This window comes from Cynoglossus semilaevis, chromosome 16 (genome assembly GCF_000523025.1).
Source record: "Cynoglossus semilaevis isolate Cse_v1.0 chromosome 16, Cse_v1.0, whole genome shotgun sequence".
In the NCBI taxonomy this organism is placed as follows: domain Eukaryota; kingdom Metazoa; phylum Chordata; class Actinopteri; order Pleuronectiformes; family Cynoglossidae; genus Cynoglossus; species Cynoglossus semilaevis.
In genome coordinates, this window is record NC_024322.1 from 5,074,393 (window position 1) to 5,093,256 (window position 18,864).

Sequence of the window (18,864 nt, forward strand, 5' to 3'; positions counted from 1 at the left end):
GGAAAACTGTGGTAATAGCTTGCATTACTGCTTTGTTTTCTTGCTTGTGGGTTGTGGTAAGAGAGGGACATATGGCATTAGAGTATGTGGTTGGTCTTCCCCCCCATCTCACCGTCTTACTGAGTGAAGTATTACGTGCACATGGTTTATTTAGGGTAATTAAGAGAAGTGTGTTTGCTCTTTTTCCTGACTGACTGGGTGGAAAGTAAAATGGTGCTGTAGCGATGACTTTGTCTGCTACAAATCCTCTGAAACAACTGACGTCTGTTAACCCTGGTGGCCCTTTTGATCTAGTTATGTTTAATGTGAACAATAACATAGCCAGTGCCACACAGTGGTGCAGTGTCCAGGTGCTCCCTTCTCCTTCAACAGTCCAAAGACTTAATGGATTAGGTTAATTGATTACTTAAAATTGATTATAGAGGGGAATGATTGTCTTCATAGGTGTCTCTGTAATGCAGGGGTGGGCAATTAGGTCCACAAAGGGCCGCTGTGGCTGCAGGTTTTTGTTCAAAAAAGCAGCAGCACACCTGACTTAATGAATCAACTGCTATTAGTCTTCAGACAGTTGATTGGTCAGTCAGTGTGTTCTGGACAGGTTGAAAGAAAAACCTGCAGCCACAGCGGCCCTTTGTGCCCAGGTCTGCTGTAATGACTAGCTACCTGTACCTTGTGCCCCACCCTCACCTAAAGACTGCTCGGATTGACCTGGGCATCAAGTCTCAACACCAAACAATCTTCCATCCTTGTCATTGTGCTTTTCAGACTTTCAGTTGTGTGCTCTAGACTCACTAAATTTGGTAGTTGTGTAGGTTAATACAGGTAAAAAAGAACCTTGTTTGGTGTAGAAATAAAAAAACAAGTCCATTAAACAAATTTCAGTACATATAAAAACAAGATTTATTACTGCAATCAAATAAAGCACCATAAACAACGTCCAACTGGAATAAATGAAGGTAAGTTTTCTCCTTTGATTTTAAGCTTTATTTACACACTGAAATGTTTAAACACAGCAAATATAAATTATGAAATTTTCTTGTTTTTTTATTTCTCATCAGAATTTCTTTTTTTTTTACACATTGTATTTTCTATTATACAGGACTTGATAGGTTTTGACAGAATACTTTGTTTTCAAGTGATGCAGTTGAACCTCTGGGGCTCAAATTTAGCTTTTATTTTTCTTATCAAAGATCCACATGTAAACCTGAAAGAATCTGTGGTCACTGCCTGGTATTCATTCTATATTCACATCATATACATATATGGAAAAGTTTAATATTGTGCAAACTGCGACTGCTAATAATCCCTTAGGGCCAGCAGAGGGTCAATTCTGCATATCTGTGTAGTTCTTCAAAATCCAATGTACAATTAAAGCACAATTGGTACCTTTCTGTATACAAATGTCCAATGTGTGTTAGAGGATAAGCAACTACCAGAGACAAATTTTACTTTCTCATCTCCAAAGCCCAAGCACACAGAACATTTGATAACAGACCAATGATAAATAATATACATGTTGGAACATTTTGGGAGCCAGCTTCCCAAAATCTACCTGTGATCACTGTACGTTCAACATTTTGTGGCTGCACTCTTTTGTCTGACATTTATGATAAATTATATATTATAAGAAATTAAGACCGATGTTGCAAATGCACTCTGTAGAGTTTTGTGGCAGGAAATAGTTATTTAAAGGGATCAGGCATGGGGGAGTAGGCTGAGTTCAAACTGACAAGTGTCCATGGTGTCTGCCTCTTTGAGTCAGGACAGACAACGTCTTTTTTTTCTTCTTCTCTCTCTTCCTCACCAGTTGGGAAGCTCTGCTGAATCTTACCACTTCCCTGGTATAGGTCTGCCACACTCATACCAGCCTACATAGGTAACATGTGACCTTCCCCCAATTTCTCCAAAGTGTACAGGTTCCTGTCTCAGTGCTCTGAAGTATCCTTGTTAAAAAGAAAAATAGAAAGGAAGCAACTTAATTTATTTATTTTAACACATTCGATTTGAATCATGACACATATACCGAAGTCTCATATATACTAAGACTGTCTGTTAATTAACAAAATATATTTTTAAAGTCATGTTTATCTTGTTTTAATAAAACTTTTTCTCCGAATAAAATTGTTAATATTAAATTACATTCAGTAAAGGTACCAATCTCTTTTCGAGACAAAATCTCAAGAAATGAAACTCAAAAAAGCGGTCTTTAAACGTTTGATTAGCTACGCTCACTGCAAGGTAATCGCCACGAGATGGCGGCTTTCCGTTCAAAGCTTTTTCGGTGACGTCCCAATAATTAAAAGTCCCGCCTTTCTCCCCCTCTGATTAGCTCGCCTTTGTCGCTTCCCTTATTTTGACTGGTCAATGTGTTTGACAATATGTCAGTCGATACCACGGTCTGCTGAGTGGTGTTCATGACGAGGTAGGAACTATACACAAATGAGAAATTAACTTCTTATATACTAAATGGGTATGTTCTGGTATGTAATTCTTAATGAATACAAAATGGGCAGCTTAAAATTTGAAACATTACACACGTGACAAAATTATATATATAAAAAACAGTTATTTTTTAAAAAAGCTTGTTTGCTGTGATGTTTACAACACATTACCCTGACAATTTAAAAATAGACTAAAAGATACACTAAAATTGCAAAAGGGAGCATTAATAAGGTTACAAAAACTAAGAATTAGGTTCAATTTCCATACTGTCTCAGTCACCTGAACCTATAATTTGTCAGTATCAACCCACTTACCTAGTCTGCTTGGGAGCTGATCAGCAAACGTCTGTGTACCAGTCCGCCCATCTAAGAAGGAGTCTACAAACTGACAGTGGTCTTCTCCATAACCTGTCTGGTCTCCAATATTGTAGAACTTGCCTAGAGATGTAGGATGTATAAATTAGAACATTTCCCTATAGAAAACTAATCATTGGAACATAAATGTTCTCATTAATGATTAGATAATGAAACATGCTTGAAACACAAACACACAAACAGACATTTTCAAATGTCTTTCAAAGTATGTAAATGTGCTGAGAGTAAAGATAATTCTTTTTTTAGGATTTAGATATCAGTAAATGTTTCAGTGGGATTAGTTTATTCTTTAATGTATAATAGCCAAATCAAAACACTTAGATACTAATATCAAAGATGCATGCACAAAAATATTTTAAATTATATTTTGTATATTTAGACTATGCACGTGTCTCATGTGGTGTAAGTACCATTAAGCGTGTCACTCAGGTAGATTTTGTATCTCAGGGAGTTGCAGAGCTGGATTCCTACAAATTTTCGGTACCAGGTTCTCTTCACAAACTGCTTTCCATTGCATTCGGAGTAGGCATCTGCTTTAAATGGAAACTGAGTCCAGATAGCACCTTTGCCTGTGAGGAAACCATTGGAAAACACAGTCTTGGTGTATTGTATACTCTTGTGTACTGTAAATATGCAAGTTAACATGATTGAAAACTAGATAAGAATGCCAATTCAAAACAGTTTTACTTTATTTGACCATATGAATGTTGCAAAATATGAGAGTCACCTGAAACATATTCACTCACTCTTGGATCCGCTACAAACAGAAAAGAGAGAAAGTAGCAGTGAGTAACGTCATCAAGACAGTGTGTTGTTAACACCCAGCTGGTGATTTGCAGTACACAGGTGACAGACTGAGCTCTGGTGTGCACACTTAACCACCTGTTTGACCTTGGCAAATTATATATGAGGTGACAAATGGACTCCAAAGAAATGTTGACTCAACCTCAGGAAGGGAAATATAGGGAATATAAAAATTATATTGATCAGTAATTTATTTCTCTTTGAATTGTTGACTTCTTTAAAGTCCTTGTATTTATTTAAAATCCTTTCAATTGAGGACATGTTTAGACGCAACCAACATCTCCAGATTGGCTTGTATTGAATTTTTGTTTTATTTGAAGGACCTGGAAAACTCATTCTGACTATTACCTAAACCATGTTTTTAACATCTTGAACTGGTAGTCGTAAAGAATATTCATCCCAAGTATACTATATTATATATATTTATATATATAATATTATATATTATATAATTATATATTTATGTTTTTCTAATGATTTTAACATTTTTACACCATTGTGTACTCAAACAATTGACCTTTTAAGACTCTGTCAGAGTAACACATTAAAAACACAGAGGAGGTTCAAAGCTTAATCTTAGTATTGCAAGCATCATATCCAAAGAAGTGGGCTCTGATTGCATAAGGGCACAAAGCCAGTGAAGGATTGCTTTCTTCTCTTATCCTCGTCAGTGTAAGTTTAAAAACATAACATTTACAAGGCTCAAGGCTATAAACTCGGCTGTTTTTTTTCACAGGTGCAAACTGAAGTGTTGTAAGTGAACTGCTGTTTGTAAAAATCACATGGACAATTGAAATCTGTTAGAACAAGCCTTTAACTGCATCAGTTAATTTGACCAGACTCTTTAATCTTAATCATTTACACCTTTGTGGAACTGTGACATGTTGGAGTCATTATTGTGCTCAGCAGCCTGCCTTTTTAATTCGAGATAATGCCAAAAAAACACGAGCAGCACCAATACAAACTGTACTGTGGCATCAGTGTATAAGCTGTAGTGTTCTGTTCCAGTGGAGGAAAAACCTCCGTCAGTGTGACTTCAGTTGGCGAATCTTGCCTGATTCTGTGCTGAAGGTCACGGGGTCAGTGGGAGGTCCAGTTCCTCGCTCATTCTTGGGCGTGACTTTGAAAACATAACTGAAATAGAGAAAAAGAAATTCAGCTTAAGGTTACATACAGACACGTGAGAAAGAAGTAAGCCAAACCTTGAATCACTGGATTACTACCGTCCTTACAGCTATGACGTTTACTGTATTTTAATGCTTCTCCATATGGATAACACATTCTTTTCACACACACATAAAGACACAGGCGAAGAGAGTGAAAACTCATGGTTATCCCACGTGTTGCGTTCACATGTCCTGGCAGAAACTGAGACAGGAGCCAAGGAAGGGAGGGTTCTGGTCAGTGTGGAGACTCCAGATGTTGGGATTGAATTAAAAACAAGAAGAGCCACTCCACCCTTTCCTCAGATTTTGTGTCACTTTTGACATTTTTGTATGTGCACAGCCACACGTGATTTACTGCGTGAGCCCAGAATGTACTCTCCAGTGCATTTCAACACTTGGGCACAGTGAACCATTACTAATATAATCAGCCAGTAATTCAAGCATATAGTTTATATCAAACAGAGGATTTATTTAGACCTCCACAGAGTTAACATGGAAGAGTACCTGACTAATTTGTAGACAGAGAGGAGACCCAGACACACACACACACATACACATACTGTGTGTGTGTATGTGTTTTACCTAACTTGAGAAGTTTAGGGATAGGCAGCTGGACCTCTTATCCAATAGTTTTTTTTTCCAGTACTTACTGACTGATGGGAAACTTCTGGTAATCAACTTTGCAGGCCTTGTACCTGACCAGAGTCCTTACCCGGGTTTTAGTTTAGTTTTTTAATGAGGAAGAGAATTGGTAGAACCTTCTGAGGGGAACATTGTACATTCCATTTGCTAATTCTTCAAGTCAGAGTTTAAAATGATTTTCCCGCTGGGGTTTAAATTTCTACAAGACAAGATCTAAACAAGGATTGCAGTGACAGCTGTTTTTCTGGAATTTTTTTTAATAATTATAATACTATCTTTCTGTTGAGTGTTGTTTTGGACAATTTTATTAACTCCGGTCTGGTGTTTTTTAATGCTTGCTCAAAAGTTAATTTTGGGTTGTCATGGTAGTACCATGAGCCAGCCAATCTGTGGAGAGATAATTTTCTCTTTATTCTTGTCCTAAAACAACTGTCATCTCTGTGTAAACATTTTCATCATATTGGGGACCCCTCATCTTTCACATGAAAGTGGACAGCTCAGCCTTGGTCCTCAGAGCTTGCACTTTCATTCTGTGGCAAGGGTTTGTACAGTGTTTCTCCAATGGCTCTGTTTACCAATGGGTGTTTTGTCGTTAGGATGAGCGAGTTCATGTCTGATTCATCTGCAAAACAACCGGTATAAACAAAGAGATGACTAAATGATTAGACTCTCCCTTGAGCCACTCCGAACAAAATCTCCATCAACATTCGTCAAGAAGCTCCAGCAAGTCTTACTTTTGGGGGCATAAATTATGTGGTTGGCCAAGAACAACCACAGACAAATTTTGTTGTAGCAGACACATACTCCCTCTTAGGTTGAAGATTCTCCACCGCTGTGTGGGTTTGATTTGTCGTCAGTATGGACACCTCCTCACCATTGGGTCCTTTAGCTGTAGACACAACTTCATACTCTGACAAAAAAGGGTAAAAAAAAAGTTCATGTTTAAAGTTCAAATACACAAATTTAAATTTCAACTTCAAGTGTACGCAAAAATAACCTGAAGAAATGGCTAAATGTTTGCCAAAAGGAAAGATAAAGCATATCCCAATGCTTTGAAAAAAAATTTGGTAACACAATGGTCAAAATCCAACATGTTCTGCAAATAAAAAAGAAACAAGACTGCACTGTTGAGATTCCCCCTCCTCTACATGTCTAATGTTTCTTTCTTTGTTTAAGAGCAGCACATTTTACAAAGGGACTAGAACTAGACTGGCTTCTTGGTTTCATTTTGCATATCGCAGTTATCCATGATTTCCTTTTATTACAAACCTTAACCTTAAAACTTTTAAAAGCAAAGAGAAATTAAAAAAAAAAGCATAAAGCAGACAGATTGTAACCCATGTGGTAAGTATTTGCCCATAGCTGTGTGCGAGTAAAGAAATAAAGATATTTTTAATCATTGGTCGTGACCTAGTTTTGTTAAACTTCTTATGGTAGCCTGAATGTGTTTCCTAATCACTGATTTGTTGGTCCAAGATGCCTGTTGTTAAAACTAGTCTAGAATTATGAAAGAGTTCAACCCCTGATTCTGAGAGAGAAAACCAAAGTCCTTTAAACTCTTTTAAAGTCTATAAACCACCCAACATTCAAACTCTACCTTTGGTCTCATTGTCTGATTTCTGCCAGTCCAGGATGACGAAGGACGAGCAGCCCTCCACAGTGACCACAGTGAGGTTGGAGGGTGGGATGCGAGGAGGACCTGTCACATTCTGATCGTTGCCCTCCTCATCAGGAAAATAGGTCATGGAGGAGGTGATGGAGCACGGCTCCTCCGGCTTTTTATCCGTCTTGTAGATGACGTGTGGAGCTGCAGACAGGTACAGTTAAAAAGCAATTGTTATTTTGGTGTAATTTAAGTTTTTGAACGTTTTGTTAGTAAAAGCTGAGATTGTTTTTACCTGTAAATCGCTTGTTCCCCATGCTGTCTAAATCTGTTATAGGCAGGGGCCTGAATATGGAGGAATTTTCATATATGTCAAAGCGGGTACCTGAGAAGGAAACAGCAGCGAGGAGTTATGGTGAGTTTGATGTGCCAGCATACCCTGGCAGCTCTTTCTGTCCTCACTTTTACAACTTTGGCCAACCAGCAGCCCCAGCTGTTGCCTGAGCTCATTGACACGTAAAACTTTTTCCTCCTAATGCACCTTTGCTGAACATTTGAATGAAGCTGAAAGTGAAGTTCGATATGCTCTTCTTACATAAACTATGGTGGGTAGATGTATGGTGACAAATGCAAAAATATATTATTTAGACCCGATAAAAGGAAGTGATGATGCAAGATAATGATGAAGTGTCAAGAACAGGTTTCAGAAGTGAAGTCATGAGAATTAGGGTGGTAGGAGACAATAATGACATCAATAAAAAAAAGGTCCACTTTAACTTTAACTCACACATGGCACAATTGACCAGTAATATAAGTGATGTTTGAGGTTAATAAATTGTCGGCTTGATAAATATGGTTCCTGGTACTGTATGTTCAACATGCTTTGTTGATATATCCTAAAGACCGTAGTATGAAGGCTGAGAAACGTCAGTTCTATTTTCTATTTTGGTGATGGTGATTTTGGATGAAAGCTGTTCATCCTGAGGCTTAGAGGTTACTCCTACTGTTAAACACTGGAGCCGCAGTGGTTGTCTGCTGTCTTCGCTCCTGCTTGGGCTTGGCAGTGACCAGGGGGAATCGTTTCAAGATGGACTCCTTGTCTCCTTGTTTAAGGTCCATGGGTTTATCTGAGGACAGAAAGGAGCAGGAGGAGGAAAAGAGATCAGTTCCTCACCCTTATCGTCATCTGACTCTCAGTCATACACAGTTGTGGTCCATCTGCTCTGGCCATCTCTGCCGAACAACTCAGTGGCCTTTTTCTGCTGCTGACAGATCAGAGATGGCTTGTTGAGTAATATCCTGTGTGTGCTTTGAAGAGTTAAAGTAAGCCTGTGTAAATCTGTAAAGGCCAAAGATGCCCAGATGCTGCAAACACTTGACGAGATTCAACACACAAGGGCTTTTAGCACACAAGTTTACTTCAGAAAAACGCAAGCGAGTCCAGAAAAGGGTTGGGCTACAAGGCTGCTGATAAGTACTTTTCTGTTGAAACCAATTTTATTGGGGGCAACAGTACACATTGTAAAATTCAGTTTTGATAGTTGTTAGGACACGTTTTATTCGCAATTAAAAGACGCAAACCTGGCGAAGGGAGCTCTGTCTAGTAACATGCAGCTATGAGCACCTTTTAACCTCATAAGTTACACATTACTTGTCATCTGTTTAATCTGGACTAAAACAAATCCTGGTGTTAGTCAATTTGTCTGTCACTCTGTTTCCTTCAGCTTCGATGCTGTGCTTCAAGCAACGTCAAACAGCTGCTGTGCTTCAGGCTCAATGAACACAGTAGAGGTGCATGACTGTAGTCCTGCACATTTCACCAAATAACAACACCAAACCATGTCTTTAACCTATTTTTTAAGTTTGTAATTTGGATGTAAATACAGATGGTTTATATTATTTGATTGAAGTCACAACTTGGCATTTTTGTACTTCTACTTGCAATCAGTGCCGTACTGCTGGAATCCACATCCCAGACTGGAGTCCTGACCGGTGACTCAGCTCAACATGAGTGATTGCATTCAAACTTCAAAGTTCAAATGTGGACTGTAGCTCAGGGGGAACACTAAGTTATCATGTAATGAACTCTTACACGTGTGTGGACCCAGGGGTGCAGAAGCATGACAATATGTGTGTTTCTAAGACTCCCAAACCATATGTTTTGTGTGGATGAATTTTACTCTGTAATCCAGTTAAACAATGAAGAACTTTGTTAATTTAATGGCACTTATTTTTCAGCTCTAAGTTTGCAATTAGTTCAGGATTTCATTCTGCTGCTACAAGTTGGAATCAAAATATCTGAAAATACACAAATATTTTGGCAGAATGTCTCAGCCTGTGTTGCTAAGAGATTCATTGGCATGTAAACTAGCAGAGCCTGGGAAGTCTTCCTAGAACTGTAGAATGAAGGTTGAAGTTATCGTCTTAACGTCAAACTGAAAAATAACGATGTCGGGCATATACATTATACATTTAACTGTATGCAGTATTTGTGGGTCAGCATATTCGGTGCTGTTGCACTCACCATTGTCACTGGGTTTGCCCACCAGGTTCGGACCCTTGTTGATAGGAACATTTGGAACTGCATGGGATCATGGGAAATGACAAGAACAGATATTAACACTGAGACACAGCAGCAGGGGGTGGGGGTGGGTGGTAAAGAAAAGACTGCAAAAAAGAGTTGGTTGGTTATTCTAATAGTGCAACAATGGAAAGAAATACATCAGATATTTTAGCGGAATGCGGAACTGCAGCGACACTTTGTGCTGTAAAATAAAATGAATGTACAAACAAAGAAGTGGAACAAGCAACAATTAAGCATATAAAGCAATGAATTGCATGTGAGGTGCTGGAGTCTCTTTGTGAAATGCTGCTACAAAAAACATTTTTGTTGTTATATTTGATCAAACAAATGATTGCTTCAGCCTTTAATACTAAAATCCCCTAAAGAACAACCAGAGGAAAATTCAAGATAAAGAGTAAGGTATTAGGTCAAGTTTTTTTTTTGTTTTTTTTTCTGGCATAGTTTATGAACATTCTTTTGGATCGGTACAGTTTGATGACCCAATTTTCCACAAAAACAGTTATACCAGAAAATACAAAATATAGACTGGGCCAAGCTGCTAGATGAAGACCAGATCACAGATTTAATGAGCACAACAAATGAGTTGGCTTTGTAAAACAGGATAAGTGATCCAATGGAAGAAAGGCCGCTGTTATGAGTTGTCAAACTCCGATTTATCAGTGTGAGCCTTCTGCTATGATTTAGTGTTACCAAAGAAACGCAATCTCTCTGAGTCTCTGTTGTTATCTCTAAACACTTGGGAAGTGTCGTAGATTTCAGAGATAATTTTAGAAAAATTGTTTACTTCCCAACGATTTGTTCTGTTTACACCATTTATCATTTTCACCTTATCTGAGTATGGGTCACTGCCTAAAAACATTTGCTAATTGTCAGATTATCAAGACCAAAACACTCCCTTGATTTTGCGCTTTCTTCCCTGTGTAGCTGACCTTCAAACTCAGGTGCATAAATCACAGATCTATGGCATTTAATCCCAGGGGAGAAAAAATTCCGTGGCTATCAGGTTGAGCTGGAACAACATCTGCCAACAGGTCTCACTGATTAGCACTGAGAATACGCTCAAGTCGAGACTCTGACTCACACATGTCATAACTGACAACTAATGGATTACACATGCTCAAATATTGTATAAACTCGTATGAATTGTTGATGCAGTCAGTCAAATGGCAGGAATATGTGAAGTAATGACGTCTCAATTTGGTGGCATTGTGATTCCCCTGGCAGGAAATGAAAACATCTCTTTGTGATGTAATCACATAAGACGGAATGGCCACAATATGTACCTCTAAGGTGAATATAGTACGATCTGCTATGCGTTCCACAGTTTCTGAGCAGTGTTTGTTTTGTTTGCCGTCTTAACATTAGACTACTCAAACTGCAGACGCGGACCTGTGACGTGCCAAAGGCCTCGGACTCAGATGTGTGATTGAAAACAGCAACAGTGGAGAGAGTGCTGGTTCATGTCAAATAACTTCATCTTTAGAGCACGTGAAAACCCACACAATCAAAGGAAATTATTTTGCATTGATTTAAAGAAATATTTTCACTGAAAAACTGAATAGTACCAAAGTCTCCTAACACTAAGAAGATTTTGAACAATCTCAAGTGTAGGTCCCAATGAGAAACTGATACTGATACAAAATAATATTTGTATCCAAACAGTCAAGAGGGATCCACTATAGTCCACATAACAGAAATGTTGAAGTCATGCGTAGATTATCACACATGATTTGGACCTGAATTTGCAGTCCAAACTGGTCATTGTATCCAGTAAAATTAACTTTAGCTACACACTTACAAGACTGCGCCAATGTGCACCCTCACACACCTTTGAGGACATGTAAAGTAGGACGTACGTTGACTGCAATAATTAGTTCATTGAACAATGTTTCTTTTTTTGTCTTCTTTAAGCTGCCCTCTTCACACACACCCTTCTGTAGCGACTATCATAATGTACTCCCTGCAGCATTCATAAAAGAATAGTGTTTCCTTATCTGTGCTGAATGTCTTGTAGCTACATCCCTTCATGCAAAATGTTTAATGCAAGTGTCCCATAGATATGCATACAACTGATTCTCTTCATTAAAGGGGGATATTACAAAAAGGTTTTTCGACTCTTATGAACGTTTAAAAGATAATTTGTAGCTTCGAATAATGGAGAATAAGCAAACAAGTGCCAAGCAGAGAGAGTGTAAATCTGACAACAGCAGGGTATCGAGAGGGATACAGAGTTTGTGTGTTCTGTGGGTATGTGCCTGTTTATGTAGTGCATGGAAGATGGTGTGCCCTGATAGGACAATTTCTCTGAGTAGACCAATCAGTTTTTGTTGCACGAATATCTATGAAAGTCCAACTGCTGGAATAGTGTTTTTGTATTTGCAAAAAAGTATGGATTTGTCGTTACCATAAAATGCCTGTGTAGTATGTTGTTTTATTACTACATGTAATTTACTTTAGTCACCAAAAACATAAAGGGATGTGATGGTTTGTATTACTACTTGAGATGGACATGCTTACTCTAAATAACTGAGCAGGTCTGGAAGAATGGAAACAATTTGACCTTTCAAAATAAGCAGGCTGAAGCTATCCCCCAAACATTTAAACCATTTCCGTATTCCAGGTCCATATGTGCAGTAGACTAAATAGTGTGGACAGGGCAGGTCAAAACTAAAATCTGCATCATACTGAAATGTATATGGCTTCAGTCAAGGTAAGCTAAGCTAATGTGACTGAATGTGTTGAGCAACATAAATTGCAACAGACAAAAAAATGTAACATGGACAGAGAAGCTGGGAATAAAGCATGAGAGCGTTGGGACAAAAGCACAGATGGAGGTGATTGTGGATGGGACAAAGCAGTGCCTCTTAGGTTAGTGAATGAGGAACACTGACAGATGATCTCTACTGGTTTGTCTGTTACCAGGGTTTTCTTTAGGCCGTTCTGGAGATTTGTCATGACCAATGATCCTTTTTTTCTCCCCATCCGCTGCTGTAGGGAGAAAAAAAGTCTGTTATAGAAAAGAAAAGAAAAATACCTCAAGTCCTTCTTGCTACTGGTGTATATTTGTTGACTAACAACACTGAAAATAAAATCAGTGCAGAACTGTTTTTAGTTTTTATGCTTTTATTTTTTATTTTTTTATTTTACTGCAAATTTAGATTTTTTCTTTAACAATTTTGGAAATGTATTATCCGTTTTTGTTATGGCAAATACTTTAACAGCATCCTTGAAATTGTACTACTTAGTAGAATTTTGGAAAGCAAATGTGTCAAGTATCAGAAGCTAAAATGTTTGCAACCAAAAAGGTAACGAGATTCTGAAGGCTGCCTGCAGCACTAGACTGTTTTCTTCAAAATATCACCAGTTTCTAGGTGTATTCGGGAGAGCAAGATTAAAAAGAAAGACTGGCTTCAGCTCCTGGTACATAGCCACGGAGGCTTGGTACAGTTGGCTTAAAATGTGTGATGTGTGTGCTCTGGCCAATTGTGTAGCCAACATCCCACCTGGTCAGCATGAAGGACAGTAAATCACTGTAATAATTCTGACACATGGAGTGCTTGTCATTTAAAAGTAAGAAACATAGACATGACGTAGACTGCATGAAGACATGAATTGTAGAAGAAGGAGGACAGAAAGTAAAAAAGCATAAGCATTTAAATATATATTTTAAGAATTTAAACACAATCCTGGGTTTCTTCCAGTGGATTTTCAACTACAGAGAAAGTGTAAAATAGTACTGATAGCAGTGGAGCGATCTGGTGTAGTTGCCTGGAAAGAAAAAAGGGAAGAAAGAACTCCATTACCCCCAGATGTGCTGGAGATATGAGGAGAGGTCATTGGCTTGGATGGAGGACTTGGTCTGACAAGACGGTTTTCCTTATAAGGGAATTGAGGCATTGTGTAGTTTCTCCGTGCTGCAGGAACTGATGAGTTAGTATGGGAACGAGGACCTCCAGGAAAAGATGGTCTGCGGGAGTTGACACCTAAATGTGCAAAAAAGTAATTAAAAAGAGGTCGTCCATTTTAGATCTTCAGAGTTTTACCTAAATGGAGTAAATGACAGGACATGTCAGACGAAGGGGATGCAAACAAGAGGACAATGAGGTGACAGAAGAGTCTAAATGAGATTGAAGGAAAGGCAGACTCTTTTTTGGCTGGGAGTGTGCAGGGGTAAGTTGATTTTGCTGGACTGAAAATGGAGTCACACATGGAGGCAACAATCATGATGGGGTGGGGTGTGCAGAGTTGGCAGGATGGAGATGGGCAAGCAGTGACATCATCCAGTGGTTTGAAGTACAACTGCAAGCACTGGGTTCCATGTGGCTTGACAAAAAGCAGAGATGGTAACGTGACAAACATGTCATGGTCTTTACCAAGATTACAAGATAACTACCGGCTTTCTTTGTAGCCAGGGCAGGTCTTGATAGAGGCTTGCCCCCTTCTGGTGGACTAGGAGCTGTATTAAAGAGAACTCATTTTTTATTGAGATAATATTCACAAATGCACTGTATATGTGATTGAAACAATGTTTTAAAAGCATAGTTGTGGTTTACTAATGGCACAAAAGTAGGGTTTTTACCCGTAGGGGCTGTTTTTCTTTGGGTGAACTTGGTGGGATCAGAGAAGGTCCTGGTCTGAGGCTGAGATGGAAGCCCAAGTTGAGAATGTTTATCAGATATAGATACAGGATGTGGTTTGGGCAAACGGTCAGGTTGGGGTTTGGTCTGGTTCTTAAAGGAAAGCCATTGTTTGGACTGTTCTTTCCTGGTGTTGCGGTTGTGGTGAGTCATTGTTTGCTCTTTCTGGTTAGATGGTGTTTGGCCTTTTTGTTTGTGTTCGCTCTTAGATGCCTCCTTCTCAAGTCTTGGCTTGGTGTCTAAGGTGTTAGGCTGTGACTTGTTTTCATGTTTTTGCTGTACTTTTGTACTCGGTTTAAGCTGTTTCGGTGTCTGTGACTGCGCTGTAGGCTTAGCTTGAGGTTTAGTGGGAATCTTTAGTTGTGTTTGTTTGGTATGCGGTATGTTGTGCAGTGCAAGTGGGGGCATAGTTACAGCTGGAATGAGTGGTTTAGGCTGAGGCTGGGTTTCAAGTTGAGGTAGTGTGTGACTTTGAGTCTGATGCTTAAAAATGGGTGCATGTGTTGTTGGAGGGCTTTTCTGGGATTTGGTTGCAATTTGTGGCTCTAGTTCAAGATTGGGCTTTTGCAAAGGTTGTGATGAAGTCTGGAATTGTTTTGGGGGTAATGATTGGAATTGTGTTTGAAGTATAGGCTGAGATGTGAGTTTGGGTTTTGGATAGGTTTGTGGAGTAGGCTGAGATGTTGGTTGAGTTCTATGTTGTTCCTGGGCCATGAACGATGTCATTGGTTGTTGTGTTGGTGATAAATACTGTGATGTTAGTTCAGTTTGAGTTTGCGCCTGTGAAATGAACCACTGTGAATGGATTTGTGGAGAAAATGGAACAAAGTGTAGTTGGGTTGTGGATATTGCTTGATTTGGTGGTTGGGTGTGTGGTTGAGACTGTGTTTTGTGAATGTAATGTGAGATCAGCTGTGGTGGTGGCACGGTTGTAAGCATGGGCCTAGAAGTTGGTTGATAAAGTGGTTGTGGTTCAGTCTGACGTATGAAATGATATGTTGGTTTTGGTAGGGGCTGGGGTATAGGAAAGAATAAAGGTTGCTGTTGTGGTAGAGTCAGATGTGTTAACTTTGTGGACTGGGTTGGTATTTGTAGTGGCAATTGTGGTTTGCCTTGGAAAAAGGTTTTGGTTGTGGATTTAGGCTTAGCGGTTGACTTTTGCTGACGTTGATGGGGTCTGGGTGTTGGTAAAGGTCGTGGCTTGACCTGGGGTAATCTTGGAGTCGTTAAAGATTGTGTAGTGGGCTTTTGCTCTCCATGTTTATCATCATTTATTTTAGGCTGTAGCAAGGTTTTCACTGTAGGAACTGTGTGTAGCTTAGTATTAGGCTTAGTAGTATGAAATTCAGTATTGGTTAATAGAATTTCCAAGAAAGGAGGCAAGATAGGTCTGGAGAGCTGTCCTTTTCCTGGGTTGGAAGAAAGAGAAAATATGGCTGTAAAGCCAAAAATGATGATCTGTATAAACATAATTACAATGAATAAGTTTGTTAAAAAAAACCAATTATACTTTTATTCATAACAATCAACTCAAAATTAGAAAATCTGTAGGGATATCTGATCAGCGCTTCTGACCAAACCACAGGTTATGTAATACCTTTTGACTTTTTACTGGTAAGGCTTTAACAGACTGGCTCCAATTTTGAAGACAGGCGATCTGCTTGGGTCTATTTTTATTGGCACAGCCATATAACGATAGGAAGACTCAGTTACCAAAGCCATGATAGATGTGAGCGATAGCCGTTCAAATTCATTTTCTGTGCATGGATGCCGTGGGTTTAAACAGAGTATTTTAATTTGATTGGTTACTCTGATCAGGTATTCACCTCAGAAGGAGGAAATTTCAGAATGACAGAGTTAGAAAAAAAAAGTAATGGCTTGGGAAACAACAGCCTTTATCCAAACCATTGTTAATAAATTTCTATATGTACAGTTACAGCACAACCATTTAACTGGGCTAGTGTACTGTCAATGTATTTGTAGACATACAGCTGACTGCCTTTATAGTATAGTATGGGTACAGTGATGTTCCTATGCCTAAACTATGCCTATGCCAAATCCACACATTTGTTTCATTTTCTAAGGACAATTTTAAAAAATGTTAGCAAAATAATTATATCAATGACAGAGGATGACAACATAAAGAAAGAAAGGGCGATTTGTTCCATTTTTTTAAATTAGTGCCCATAACATGCAGCTATATCATGCTGACCTCCAAACATAATCTTCACTGCATCAAAAACAAAACATTTGGATGTTAAACTAGCAGTGATCATTTGGACCGATTACACTGCAAAGAGTACGAAATGCATATTGCAGATAAAACAGAGGGAAGACAAAGGAGTGTTAAAGTATGGCTGATCTGAAATCAGCATTGCAAGGCTAGGCAACATCTCATGGAATTCCAAGTCATCTCTTACAAGACCTGCAAATGATACTCAGCAGAACAAGTGGTTCTTGGGTTTGTGAAAAAATACTACCAAAGTCATATCGTGCAACTAACTGTATCAAGCTCCTATAACCGTCAATAATAATCTTCTTTAGCTTTGTTGTCTTACCAAAAAGCCATGCAGCCAAGACAACCCAACCTTACACAATATTTTGCAACTCAAACAGCTGACACTGTCAACTAGTTTCCACAGCAACTGACATGCTGTGCACTTACTATATAGCATGCTACTCTTGCTCATGCAGGTAATTACAAAAGAACAACTCTTCAAAGCACTATCGACCTGTCAGTAGCAGACTGTCAAGATGAGAGCCTTTTCAAAAGGAACTATTATTCACAGTTACCGATTGGCTGTTTGGTGACAACAGGCGTTGTAGGTCCAGGGGTGGATAGTGATTCCTGTCTAGTAGTTGTGGTGGGAGCTGAGAAATATAGTCAATGTTAGTAGAACTTGGAAAATGTGGTTTTTTTAACTGTTATTGAAATTACAAAAGTGTATAAACAATGAACAATAAAATAAGATTTTAACAAGAGTAGAGATAGAAAAGTCAAGTTTGATAGTCAGTTGTTGAAGTGCTTTTCCAATCACTGAGATGAGTTTTTGACAAAATAGCCATTACCAAGAGTTGTCTTTAGGTTTATTTTCCGTACGACAGGCCTGACCAGGGTCTTGTTATGGAAAACTGACAAGGAACAAACAGAAGGATTTAAGAAGTTATGGTATTGTTTTATACAGTTTCACAGTTTCCTTCAACATCAGGGACAAAAAGATACCTTTAGCATTTTAACCGCAATTGTGTAGCAATACTTGACTTATGAGTTTGTAATGATAGTAGGTTCTGCATTTTAAGGTTGCAGTTTTGGAGCTAGCTTGTGTTATCTCTCTTTTAACCAAGCCAGGCTACTTAAAATAATCTATTCAGCAAATTTATTTTGAATTGTGAAGATATCTTAGATGGGCAAAATAATAGAAACAAGGACAGGTGTTGCCCTATGAATGTCATGCGAAAAAATATTGACACAGTATTTCACGACAGAAGTAATCAAGTATGGGAGTGTTTAAAATGCAGCTCTTGCCAGTGCACTAGATGTACTGCAGCCATAAGTGCATTTTCAGGTGGCTCACAAAAATTTGGAAAGGACAACTATCTTTTATATGTACAGTCTTTGATTCTATTTTAAAGTGGTTCCAATCTTAAAGCAGTGACCAATAAGAAAGTCTATCAAAGACAATTTTTAAAAGTCATCAATCATTGCATGCTATAAAAATTCTGCTTCTGTATTTAAAAATGGGGTTCAGTGGGTTTGAGCAAAGGCAGCTGCCTCTGTTGGCTTACCATTCCGAGGAGAAAAGGGAAATGATCCTGGCAAAGGTTTCTGTATGGACAAAAATAAAACCAAAAGACAGAGTAATTTATCATTAATGACTTGTGAAAGCAGATCAGTTCTTAAGTGTAGCCAAACAAAACAGATTTTGTTTAGGTGGATTTAGTACCAATTAGGAAAACCCTGTTGTTGTTGTTTTTATAACTGTTGTGTTTAATTAAGATGTGGTAGATGTGGTAAAATTTGTTTTCTTGTACACAGTTATGGATGGTGGTGTGAGACAGAAGGCAGGTTATTAACAACAAAATCTAGACACAAAGAGCTTGGTGTCATTTGCATAGCGGTGAATTTTACTGTAAACCTATGGAAGATACTGCAAGGAGAAAGTAGGTTGATCAGCGACAAAAAAGGTTGGAAGGTTTCAACTTGGATCAAATAGGTGAAGTAAGCATGATTGACATTTGACCATGGTTAACAACAAAGACATGGAAAATAAGGGGTAGCGTGCAGGGCTAGCCTTCATAGTGAAATTCCTAGATATTTTCACCAAATTTGTTAGACATGCGCTAGAATCAACATTTATTGGGTTCAATTAATTTTGTTGGAATGACTCACTCAACTATTTTCCAGAATTTAATAAAAAATTATGAGCAATAATCAAGAGTCGTAAAAGTCGTAAAAATGTTTTTACCAGGTTTCTCTGGTGTGTAAATCATGGCATTTGTTTTAGATCAGGAGTGTTGTACTTGAATGAGTTAAATACTATTGGATGGCCACATCAGTTTCAATACAACAAAAGCCCAAATATTTTAAAAAAATCAGTTGTCGTTCATTATA

General features: G+C 38.4%; 1 protein-coding gene across 6 annotated transcripts in view; it reads right to left on the reverse strand.

Moving 5' to 3' along the window:
- Positions 1–1,075: 1,075 nt before the first annotated feature.
- abi3bpa (ABI family, member 3 (NESH) binding protein a) overlaps positions 1,076–18,864 on the reverse strand; it is a 45,457-nt gene continuing 27,668 nt past the window's right edge. Inside the window, exons 7-23 of one of the 6 annotated variants that reach the window (XR_003052284.1) lie at positions 18,039–18,078; positions 17,322–17,384; positions 17,046–17,123; positions 14,195–15,661; positions 14,009–14,071; positions 13,419–13,598; positions 12,535–12,603; positions 9,556–9,612; positions 8,036–8,158; positions 7,327–7,416; positions 7,026–7,235; positions 6,233–6,338; positions 4,675–4,754; positions 3,563–3,573; positions 3,227–3,385; positions 2,757–2,879; positions 1,076–1,943 (exon numbers count right to left, since the gene is read on the reverse strand). Coding sequence is in view for 5 of the 6 variants with exons in the window: in XM_008328196.3 (XP_008326418.1) it covers positions 1,828–1,943; positions 2,757–2,879; positions 3,227–3,385; positions 3,544–3,573; positions 4,675–4,754; positions 6,233–6,338; positions 7,026–7,235; positions 7,327–7,416; positions 8,036–8,158; positions 9,556–9,612; positions 12,535–12,603; positions 13,419–13,598; positions 14,009–14,071; positions 14,195–15,661; positions 17,046–17,123; positions 17,322–17,384; positions 18,039–18,078 (3,054 nt within the window). In the remaining variant the exon portion in view is untranslated. Of the gene's footprint in view, positions 1,944–2,756; positions 2,880–3,226; positions 3,386–3,543; positions 3,574–4,674; positions 4,755–6,232; positions 6,339–7,025; positions 7,236–7,326; positions 7,417–8,035; positions 8,159–9,555; positions 9,613–12,534; positions 12,604–13,418; positions 13,599–14,008; positions 14,072–14,194; positions 15,662–17,045; positions 17,124–17,321; positions 17,385–18,038; positions 18,079–18,864 lie in introns of all 6 variants that reach the window. The other 5 variants (XM_008328197.3, XM_008328196.3, XM_017040089.2 and 2 more) reach the window with 5 other exon arrangements.